Here is a 12,436-nt window from a genome sequence, read left to right as displayed (position 1 = left end):
CCATTTTTTGCAAGTTTGAAAAAGTTACTTTTATAAGTACACCAAACAACTTTCCTGTCAAGAAAATACACCCCTTTTTGTCTTTCAAATATAAATTAAAACATTTACTCTTTGTTCAATTTCTCTTTTTGTATAAAGTAAAAGGTTATCGTCTTGTGATCAACCTTGACTGGTTTGCTTTTTAGAACTGTGGATTTCCTTTATCACTGTACTCCTCATTCACAATTTCCTTACAGCTTTGTTTGATGTCCTATAATTCTCATTATTAACATGTACATCTTCATCATTAACACATATTTAGCAACCATTCTTAATTAACATTCTTTTTAATTTTGGACCCATTTCCCAATTTTTGGGTCTAATTGCCTTGTAATGATGTCCAAATTGTATCAAATAGTCCATAGCTGACTATACAGTATGGGCTTGGCTCATTGATGAAGGCCGAATGGAGTACTATAGTTGTTAATTTCTGTGTCATTTGGTCTCTTGTGAAGAGTTGTCTCATTGGCTATTACACCAAATCTTCTTTTTTATACTCATTGCTAAATTTATGAAAAATTTTAAATCTATATCAGTAGAAAGTTTGAAAACTTCCAATGCTAGCATTATGTAGGTTTTCTTTTGAAATGTGGAAGAAAAACTGCATGGTACAAAGTGTGATATAAAATGTTCTATCATAACAGTGTGTTGATACAGGACTGACATGATGTCCCACTTTACTATATAAATGAAAACAAGACATCATTGCAAGCAGAAAAGATTTCAGCTTTTGAAAATTAAAGCCTTATTGGATGTTAAGGCAATTTTACTCTACTTTTATATAATTTGTGTGTGAGATAAACAGATCATGACAAAGATGTCATGGTTTGCTTCTTGTCTCAGGTCTCATTGGTTGAATGATTTCCATCACTATTTGTTGCTGTAAACTTGCACTGTTACAGATCATTCACCTGATACAAGGAGTTGTACCATGACATTATATTTGAAGAATGCATCGTAGATGCATATTATAAGCCAAGCTGCTTTTATTAAGGATTATTTATAAATCTAATTGACCATTTTCATGGATGATTTAACATCTTAAAGGGTAACAACTCTCAAATTTCTAATGGTAAAAAAAATCTGGTTTACAAATTTAATCAAGAAATTATTGAAAGTAGGCCTGTGTATAAATTCCATAAGAATCTGTCAAATAATGAGTTGCAATATAAAAGCTAACATATTCAGATAGGTGATCTTGTTACCTGTAAAATTAACGCTGTGCAAATCTTTTCCTTTAAATTTGGATACCAAGTTCATGTCTTGTATCATCATCAATTTTCCAATTTCCACTCTCTCTACATAACCTGACAACTGTTTATAATGCTCTGTATGAACACTTTTAGTATGCCCTAAATGTTTGCAGAGCCATCCAATTTCATTTTCCTTCAAGCTAAGTACCTGAAATAAAGCAGTACTATGATATATTACAACCAAATAAATTAACTACCTGTATATATTCTGAAAGACACCTGTCAGTTAATAATTTTAATACCTTTTCACCCCAGGGAAATAGTCTTCATGAATATTTGCCCTGTGGAAATAGTATACACTTATTTTTATTATCCCAGAGACACCAACTTTTTCCAAACATGAAGGCAAGGGAAATAGTTAGTGTCAAAGGGAACAATAAACTTCCTATTGTCCAAATACTCAGTGAATTAGTGTTATGTAATACAATAAAATACAGGTCACAGCTTGATTTGACTGTGTAGGTCATATCCTGAACAGTTGGAGCAAGTATAGACACAACATTCAAGCTTGATACAGCTCTGAATTTGGATTGTGATTAAATATTTGACACAGCATAGGTTTCTGACACAGAATGTATATGGTCTAAGAACTTAGATATTTGAAATTGGACATATACCCTTTGGACTTCAAAGTGCAATTCGATAACAGAGCCCAAAATTCAAAATCTAAATACATTGTTAGATTCAGCATATCAAAGAGCCCCATATATTCAATTTTTGTTGAAATCAAACAAATGGCCGCCATGTTTTTTGACAGAACAGAAAATAAAACACAAACTTTAATCTAGATACCCCAAGGATCATTCAGCTGAAGTTTGGTTGGAATTGGTTTAATAATTTCAGAGAAGAAGATCTTTGAAATAGTTTACACCGTACAGACAGACGACAACAGACGCCAAGTGATGGCAAAGCTCACATTTCCTATAAGGTAAAAAGATGACCTTCATCTGAAGGAATGCTTGTCTGGGTCAGCAATATTTTATGAGATCCAATTTTTTGGCAGCAAATATCAGAAATTTAAGCCTTAAATCCATTTGGGTAAAATTCTTGGTTAGGTGACATGAATTATATTGTTTAATATAAAATAATGAAATAAACATGTAATATTATTGTATAGCAATATAATATTTTACACAGAACGTAACCAAAAGTTAGCATGCAATAAATTCTAATATTGCACTAGTGCAATAAATGTTCAACATTCATGACGTCATCAACGTTCAAATCTTAGTTTAAACCAATTTTTACTTTCAAATATTATATTGCTATACAATAAAAGGGTTATTGCATGAATATTGGGGAATATTGTCCCTCGTAGAACATATATTGCACTCGCAAGCTCGTGCAATATAAAATTCTACTCTGGACAATATTCCCCAATATTCATGCAATAACCCTATGGTATTATATAATAAAATGTTTCTACCTGGGAGAGAGTAGCTGTGTATTTTCTTAAAGTGACACTTGTAATACTTTCTGGTCTCTTTAGATTAAGCTTTTCACACACGTTTTTCATTGAATCGTAACTCCGTAATGGACCATCTCCTAAAATTGGACAAAAAAATCATGCTCATTAAAAATACAGTACTTATATTAGCTTCAATAACGGGATGAGATGGACATAAAGTGTGGGAAAAAATGGCAACTGGCCGTATTTAGGTATTTTTACTTTTCAAACATGAAATTACTGGCCACCAGTTGGATAACGGAATTGATCAATATAATCAAAATGTCCATTATCAAAATACCAAGCTTAAGGTAGTTCAGGGGTATAGAAAAAAAATGACAGAATTTTCTTATACTTTGTGAAATTTAACTTTGAAGTATTGTAAATGAAAAAATTCAAAAAAAATTGGGGGTCACCGGCCATCTAAGAGATATTTTGACCTCTGAAAATGAGTGCAAATAGGTTATATGGAAATATAGGGAAAATGGACAAAAAAACAATTTGATTGAATTTTTAAAGCAAAATAAATGACAGAAGTTGCTAATTTTTTCATAAAGTAAAGCTTGATGTCTCTATTTTATAAAATTGAAAAATAATTGGGGGGTCACCGGCCATCCAAGAGATTTTTTGACCTATGAAAATGGGTGCAAATAGGCTAAATATAGGGAAAACAGGCATAAAATATCTTTGATTGAATTTTAAGAGCAAAATAAATGACAGAAGTTGCCTATTTTTTCATAAAGTAAAGCTTGATGTCTCTATTTTATAAAATTGAAATAAAATTGGGGGGTCACCGGCCATCCAAGAGATTTTTTGACCTCTGAAAATGAGTGCAAATAGGCTAAATATAGGGAAAACAGGCATAAAATATCTTTGATTGAATTTTAAGAGCAAAATAAATGACAGAAGTTGCCTATTTTTTCATACTGTAAAGCTTGATGTCTCTATTTTATAAAATTGAAATAAAATTTGGGGGTCACCGGCCATCCAAGAGATTTTTTGACCTATGAAAATCGGTACAAATAGGCTAAATATAGGGAAAACAGGCATAAAATATCTTTGATTGAATTTTAAGAGCAAAATAAATGACAGAAGTTGCCTATTTTTTCATACTGTAAAGCTTGATGTCTCTATTTTAAAAAATTGAAATAAAATTTGGGGGTCACCGGCCATCCAAGAGATTTTTTGACCTCTGAAAATGAGTGCAAATAGGCTAAATATAGGGAAAACAGGCATAAAATATCTTTGATTGAATTTTAAGAGCAAAATAAATCACAGAAGTTGCCTATTTTTTCATACTGTAAAGCTTGATGTCTCTATTTTATAAAATTGAAATAAAATTTGGGGGTCACCTGCCATCTAAGAGATTTTTTGACCTCTGAAAATGAGTGCAAATAGGCTAAATATAGGGAAAACAGGCATAACATATCTTTGATTGAATTTTAAGAGCAAAATAAATGACAGAAGTTGCCTATTTTTTCATACTGTAAAGCTTGATGTCTCTATTTTATAAAATTGAAATAAAATTTGGGGGTCACCGGCCATCCAAGAGATTTTTTGACCTCTGAAAATGAGTGCAAATAGGCTAAATATAGGGAAAACAGGCATAAAATATCTTTGATTGAATTTTAAGAGCAAAATAAATGACAGAAGTTGCCTATTTTTTCATACTGTAAAGCTTGATGTCTCTATTTTATAAAATTGAAATAAAAGTTGGGGGTCACCGGCCATCCAAGAGATTTTTTGACCTATGAAAATCGGTACAAATAGGCTAAATATAGGGAAAACAGGCATAAAATATCTTTGATTGAATTTTAAGAGCAAAATAAATGACAGAAGTTGCCTATTTTTTCATACTGTAAAGCTTGATGTCTCTATTTTAAAAAATTGAAATAAAATTTGGGGGTCACCGGCCATCCAAGAAATTTTTTGACCTCTGAAAATGAGTGCAAATAGGCTAAATATAGGGAAAACAGGCATAAAATATCTTTGATTGAATTTTAAGAGCAAAATAAATGACAGAAGTTGCCTATTTTTTCATACTGTAAAGCTTGATGTCTCTATTTTATAAAATTGAAATAAAATTTGGGGGTCACCGGCCATCCAAGAGATTTTTTGACCTCTGAAAATGAGTGCAAATAGGCTAAATATAGGGAAAACAGTCATAAAATATCTTTGATTGAATTTTAAGAGCAAAATAAATGACAGAAGTTGCCTATTTTTTCATACTGTAAAGCTTGATGTCTCTATTTTATAAAATTGAAATAAAATTTGGGGGTCACCGGCCATCCAAGAGATTTTTTGACCTCTGAAAATGAGTGCAAATAGGCTAAATATAGGGAAAACAGTCATAAAATATCTTTGATTGAATTTTAAGAGCAAAATAAATGACAGAAGTTGCCTATTTTTTCATACTGTAAAGCTTGATGTCTCTATTTTATAAAATTGAAATAAAATTTGGGGGTCACCGGCCATCCAAGAGATTTTTTGACCTCTGAAAATGAGTGCAAATAGGCTAAATATAGGGAAAACAGGCATAAAATATCTTTGATTGAATTTTAAGAACAAAATAAATGACAGAAGTTGCTCATTTTTTTCATACTGTAAAGCTTGATGTCTCTATTTTATTAAATTGAAATAAAATTTGCGGGTCATCCGCCATCCAAGAGTTTTTTTTAGCAAAATAAATGACAGAAGTTGTTCATTGTGCAACGAGGGGTTTACCTCTGCGGTTGTATAAAGCTGCGTCCTGTGGAGCATCTGGTTACTATTGTGCTTAATACACCATATTTGTGACAACATATGAAAAGTGTGAGCTGACAGTCTGCTAAGTTTTTATCCATAAGTCTCATTCTGACTTTCTATCTGAAAGGTTTTTATGTGTCAATATTTGTGTTTCAATATAAAAGGAAGATGTGGTATAATTGATTCTTAATGAGGCAACTCTCCGCAATAGACCAAAAGACACAGAAGTTAACAGCTACAGATCAAAAGCGGTTATTGCATAGTGAGCTGTAAAAGGCCCTTCAATTACTAATGAAAAACAATTCAAATGAGAAAACTTAAGGCATATTAATGTATAAATGATGAACAAAAAATAAATATGTGACACAACAAAAGACAACCACTATCTGAATTACAGGTTCATGACTTGGGACAGGCACATACATAATGTTGTGGGGTAAATGTTTGAAGGTGACAACCCTTAACCTTAACCTGGGACAGTGGTGTAAATTGGTACAACATAGGGGTTTTATCAATTTGTATTAATCATTTTTTAACTCTAAATCTAGCGAAAAGTAGATTATCACAGATAAATTTGCAGAATGAGTTGTATGAATAGTCGGGACTCTTGTCTTGCAAACTTTATGGAGCAAGAAAAATGTGATGAGATTTGTATGTACATAAAGTCTGTCATAAAATTAAAGATTTCAGTATATTCGCATTTTACAATATTTTTTGTAACTGCTGTATTTAACATGTTATTTTTCTTTTCTACTGTAGGATAGAAAAGAAAAGTAAGTGGTTCAAATAAACATGTATGCCTCTTGAGACTAAAATTACATGCAATAAAAATCAGCCCCCAAAAAATGAATTTTAATAACTACAGCTGTAGTATATATGCATTTTTAAATGTAAATACAATGTATGTGTTAGGGGCCTAAATTGACCCTGAATTATTTCAAGTGTTTTTGGCCTTAGACTTTTTTATACTATTAAACTATTACATGTAATATACTATGCCATTTGTAATTTCCTTTCTATTTAAAGTACATTTTAAACATATCGGAGGATTCAGAGGCAGCCCTGGGAAAAAATTGGTTAATAATATAGGGAATCACTGGAGCATGACCTGAGCGGGTCCCCTTTTAGACAGTCAGTGAGCCCCCACTTATGAAAAATTCTGGATCCGCCACTGGGATTATTTATACAACAAAAACATTCACGAGGTTTTAAATTGCAGGAAAATATCACCTCTTCATACAAGCCCTCCCCCTTTTTCATTCAAAAACCTACTAAACATGCTAAAAGGCACATACTCATACATTTTTATAATTTTGACTTTTGAATAATTATTATACATTCTACATGTATGATACATGTACATCAAATTAGTCTTTAAATAAAAAGGAAGTATTTAAAGAGTTGAAATTATACTGTAACTTTTGGTCATGAATGGACCAGCTAAAAAAGGTTAAAAAATGTCTGAAGCCATCAAGAGAATATGACACCCACTTAGTGCAGGTGTAATTTTTAAAAGTTTGCATTTAATGTCTTTAACATATTAAAGAAATGCACTTCGAAATAACTGTGTAGAGACCTAACAAGCTTTAAAATTTAGAAAAATATCATTTTATGACAAGACCGCTTTTCCTGTTTAGGTAGTAAAAGTTTTGTTTTCTCTCATGAAGATTCTGTAGGATCAAATATATTATAGGAGGGTAAGGAAAAGATTTAAAGAATAGAGAATAATGCATGAAATGTTCACAATACATTTGTAAATATAAAAGAAAATAGACATACATGTAACAATGAAGAAAACGGGTTGTTAAATTATAAGAAGTACAGAAAAATGGAAAAAAAATAAATAGAGATAAATGGTATAAAGAATTAGATAGGAATGAAATGAAGGACCCTCAATCCAGACCAGCGGTAAGAAAGGTAGTTTTGTGAAATGATTCATATTTAAAAATAATTTATACAGTCTAGATCCCGCTAACTTGTTTAACCCCACCACATTATTTATGTATGTGTCTGTCCCAAGTCAGGAGCCTGTAATTCAGTGGTTGTCATTTGTTTATGTGTAACATATTTGTTTTTCATTCATTTTTTTTAAACAAATAAGGCCGTTTGTTTTCTTGTTTGAATTGTACATCATGTACATTGTCATATCTGGGCCTTTCATTGCTGACTATATATGCGGTATGGGCTTTGCTCATTGTTGAAGGCCGTACGGTGACCTATAGCTGTTTATGTCTGTGCCATTTTGGTCTCTTTTCGATACATTGAAGTTGTCTCATTGGCAATCATACCACATCTTTTTTATATAGATGGGTTTTGTTCTATTCTAACATGTCTAAATTTTAAGTCTGCATGCTTAACCAAACATGTTATAACTGGAATCCTAGCAAAATAAACTGCATTCACATTCGAATACTCCAGGTTTACAACAAGAAAATTCTGTTTGCATATACATTTTACATGTAATTATATAAATCCCCTACTTTCATGAAATTTTATCATGACCTTTTCTCCCAGAAACCTAAACGATCTGAACCCTATGCAGATGACATATTTCTCTGGTCCACAAATTTTCAAATCTATTACATGATAAAAGTACCATGAGCTATGCCTTAAGTTACATTCATAATTAATTTTCAGACTGAAAAAGGGGGGGGGGGGGGTTGTCATTGTTTTGTTGTTGGACACGGATATTGTTTTGAAATTTCTTTACGCTTAAAGGTTATTTTTCAGTGGTCGTGAATCGCTCTTTGAACTTGTATATTCAATTCATTAGTGCTTACTTGTCAGTTTAAATTTCCCCCTTTTCGTGATTTGTTTACATCATCTATCGCCAGTTTGTCGGACCTTTTCTAGTGTAAGACAAGGGTGAAACTGCTTCATAAGCTACCAAAATGAAGATCGTTATCTATAATTTCGATCTGCATTAAGTATTCCTGAAAAGCAGTCCACGTGTTCGATAAATGTGAGTTATTCTCTTTTCATTCTTCTCCTTCGTCAAAAACATGCTTCATATTTATTTTTAGAACGGAAGTACTATTTCAACAATGACAATTGTAAGAATAAATTTTATTAAGTTTTAAAATTGCATTTAAAAGTTATTCAACTCTTTCTCAATGCATTTGAATAAAACAGATTATTAAAATGATCATATTTTACTGTTATGGAAAATTACGACAATGTACATCACTAACGATATCAATGCGCAACTTTATGCGCAGACGGCGCGAAAATTTAAACCCCCGAACTACCTTAATGGACTATTTCTTACAGTGGAAGTTACAAGTTTGCATGCTATGTAGGAATGGAAATGAAAATATTTTCAAGATGTTTAAACATTCCTTGTGAAAAAAGTTCTTCCCATTTTGGCTCTAGTATTCTAATCAGCAGCCAATTTCACAAAAAGTCATAAGTGTAAAATTGGTCAAAAGTTATGACATCACAGTGCTATTTTGTATTGTGACGTCATTACTTACAACCACTGGCTCTTTGAATTTAGCATTACTGTGTATTTCAACTATTTAGCCCATGACATTTAAAATTAAAACTTACTGGCCTAATAAGATTTTGACAGGTCAGGGACCACAGGACCAGTGCAAAAGTTGCAGTCTGTTTCAGGATTTTTTCTTAAATTTTATGCCATTTTACCCTATTCTAATAATAGTTAAGGCAGCAATGTTGGATAGCAGTTAGTCAATGGATATATTTCTGAATAGAAATGCTCTAATGTGGATTCATGTCAAATTTGGTTCAAATCAGCATGGTGGTTTCAAAGAAGAATATCTTTTAAAGATTACAAACACCAGGAGATGACAGATGCCAAACTGATGACTAAGCTTAAATAGAACCTTAACATAGAAGAGCCAATTTAAACCTAATTAAGACTATAATTTTTTTTTAAAGATTTTGGTTCTCAGACACTGCCCCATGCATTTTAAACAGGCGTTTTTACTTCGTGTTAAAATCAGGGAAAATATCATTTCACCATGATCATGTTCATGAACCGTTTCCAGATTATTGGTGTCTGATTCTAAGTCTATGTAAGCACTTATTCTGTATTCGTTATAATCAAAATATTTTTACAAGTAAAAATTATATAGACTCGTATGTTGGTAATGTACTATGCTTCTATAAAATGACACTTTTGGGACTGGCTAAAAAAAAAAAAATGTTGACACAGAGATATATCTCACCTGTCAGCAGAAAATTCAGAAAAAGACAATCTCATGGAAAGCAACAATTAATTCAGTTGCTCGACCATGACTCAAAGGACAGCGATCATCAAACTGAGATGTACTGATAGTAATGCAACTTTATAGAAAATATTATTGTCTATCATAAGTAGTTCCTATCAAACTAACTTAAACAGAAAACTTAACATTGAAAAGTGCTAATTGATTGAAAGTCACTAGAACATGACCTACAAAGGCAGGGCCTTGAAATAGTTGACAAACTGATATTTAATGATAGTAATGCAACTTTATATAAAAATATCGCTGATCTATCACAAGTCAAGTTCCTATCAAGCTAAAATAAGAAGAAAACTTAACATTGAAAATTGCTTATGCTTGGACCATTGACCTATTTATTGGGTAGGGCCTCAAAATAGATGTAAAACTGAGATGTACTGATAGTAATGAAACTTTTTAGAAAATATCATTGATCTACACCATGTAGTTCCTATCAAACTGACTAAAGCAGAAAACTTATTTTTGAATCAATTGCCCCAGGAAAAGCAACAGCTATGTCTCACCTTCAACAACTTTTACGTAGACAAGACAAAAAATATTTCACTCCTTTATCTAAATTAAAAAAATGGCCTGAGAACCATAACAATATTTCAAAATTATGTGACACGCTTAACATTATTTGTTTGATATTTACCTGTTGATGGAAACAGAAACTTATTTGATGGTTTTATGAACATTTTTCTGATCTCTGGATTGGCCAGATACTCCAAAGGTTTTTTGAGCTCATTTGAAATGATGACAGGAACTGGTCTGGATCTCTGCAATAGCGTTAAATATTATAAATACAGATTCTTAAATTGAAAACATATTGTCCCATGGATTATGGTATTTATCTAGATGAGATAGTTAAATTATTAAATTACCCTCTTGACGCTGACTAACCTAAGAGGGGGCCCAATCCAGTCATGCTTCAGTGATTCCCTATTTAAGCAACCAAATTTTTCCCACAAAAGGGGGGGCCCGGGCCCCCTGGATCCGCCTATGACTTTCTCAGTGAGTCTATGTGAATCATTGAAGGAAATTTGGTTTTTGATTTGTTCTGCAAAACAGTTATTCAGGACCACCATCAAGTCAATGAAATTAAAAAAAATGTCCTGTAAGTGATAGTCATGTTGTATTTTTATGAAATGAAAACTGGAGAGTTGTCTCATTCTAATGCAACATTGTTTGTAAGGTTCATTTTGATTGGATAACATCACAAATATTTCATGGCAAATTCTATGAAAATGGCACAAGCACAGATGATGTTTGACCATTTTTAAATTATGATTTAACGTTGTTTTCTGTCAGTTGCATTGTAATTGAGATAACAATATTGTATTTTAAGTTTCGATGGCATCAATTGGGGATTTGATGGTCACAAATACCCGTTTACTGACTCAGCTAAAGCGTTGCCATTAAATCCCCAATTGATGTCGTCAGAGCTTAAAATACAATACAGTTATCTCCTAATTGACAATCATCCCACATCTTCTAATTTTTATATAAATGCATAATACCATTTCAACACACAAAATCATTTCCCAAAGTGGTTAGCATGCATTATTTTTTGCCATCAGTCCTACAGAAAGTATGTTCATTGGTGGCCTTCTTGTATTTTAAACAAGGTCATCAAATTTCTTCTTTGTTTATAGTATACACCTACAGCTAGGGCATTTCAGAGAGTCATTACTGGGTATAAACTGGCCCAGCAGATTTCAGGGGAGCAGACTTTTAATGAATGCCAATAGACTTAGCTTTAGTTAAACTAAAAAGCTTTATCTATGATTATTCATAGTTATGATATTAAATGGACTGTATACTTAAAATACATTTCAAACTACTTACCTTCCCTCTTACGACCATAAGATCTTGGCTTCTGAGTAGCTCATTTTCAAGGTCTGTTAGATCTCCTATTAGACTCTCATCAACATCATTTAGATCTGTCCTTCTTATTGCATAATCTTTTAATCTGTAAAGTAGAACACGTGTTAAGATGCACATTGTACTGAATATAAAGTTCACCTCAACATTATATAGTTTTGATGATTTACATAATTTAGTAAAGAGATAACTTATAACTGGATCAAGTATTCCATGTATTCCTGGCATTCACTATTTCTGTGGTGTTTCAATAGTGGGGTTTTCTGTTAGTTACACAATTTTTGAAAAGGCCATCATTTAATAATGTCCATTTTAGATAAAATCCCATACACCAGCTACCCTAGCCCCCTGTTGCAGGTCCACCTACTTGGGGCTTGAGTTTTTGTAGAGACTTGGGGATAAATTTCATGAAGTTTGAACAAAAATGTATTTACATTTTTTTTTGGTTCTATGTAGTAAGCAAGAAACAAAAAATGTATGGTTCATACACAATTCTTTTACAATAAGATATAATCAGTCTATTCAGGTGAATATTTTTTCTCCAAATCCTGCTATTGACATATTGTGTGGAATAAAAATTATTCAAGTTTGCTACTTACTGATAATTATAATTTTTTAAGTTCAAAATACTTTTATTAACAACATTTTACTAAATTTAGCAATTTTCATAAGATAAAATACGGTATATATATTAAGATTTTGAAAAAATAAAGATAAGTTCCTGTGCTTGTTTTTGAGATATAAGCATGTGCAAAGTTAAAAGTTTTGGTGGATTATTACTGCTCTCAAAATATATTGGAGTGAGTGAGTAAGTGTTTTTTAACACCAAGCGAGTCATTATT

The 12,436-nt window shown here is 31.9% G+C and overlaps 2 protein-coding genes across 4 annotated transcripts in view; both read right to left on the bottom strand.

Moving 5' to 3' along the window:
- LOC139482087 (low-density lipoprotein receptor-related protein 6-like) overlaps positions 1-12,436 on the bottom strand; it is an 86,335-nt gene that overhangs the window by 31,041 nt on the left and 42,858 nt on the right. The window lies entirely within an intron of this gene.
- LOC139482088 (uncharacterized) overlaps positions 1-12,436 on the bottom strand; it is a 47,287-nt gene that overhangs the window by 5,039 nt on the left and 29,812 nt on the right. For all 3 annotated transcript variants that reach the window (XM_071265746.1, XM_071265747.1, XM_071265745.1), the window contains 4 exons: positions 11,559-11,682; positions 10,366-10,489; positions 2,719-2,837; positions 1,245-1,440 (listed from right to left, as the gene is read on the bottom strand). In XM_071265746.1, the coding sequence (XP_071121847.1) occupies positions 1,245-1,440; positions 2,719-2,837; positions 10,366-10,489; positions 11,559-11,682 (563 nt within the window). The remainder of the gene's footprint in view (positions 1-1,244; positions 1,441-2,718; positions 2,838-10,365; positions 10,490-11,558; positions 11,683-12,436) is intronic.

The sequence above is a fragment of the Mytilus edulis genome, chromosome 7, assembly GCF_963676685.1.
Source record: "Mytilus edulis chromosome 7, xbMytEdul2.2, whole genome shotgun sequence".
Lineage (NCBI taxonomy): Eukaryota > Metazoa > Mollusca > Bivalvia > Mytilida > Mytilidae > Mytilus > Mytilus edulis.
The sequence above is the reverse complement of the archived record's forward strand: the minus strand, read 5'-3'. Positions and strand labels throughout refer to the sequence as shown.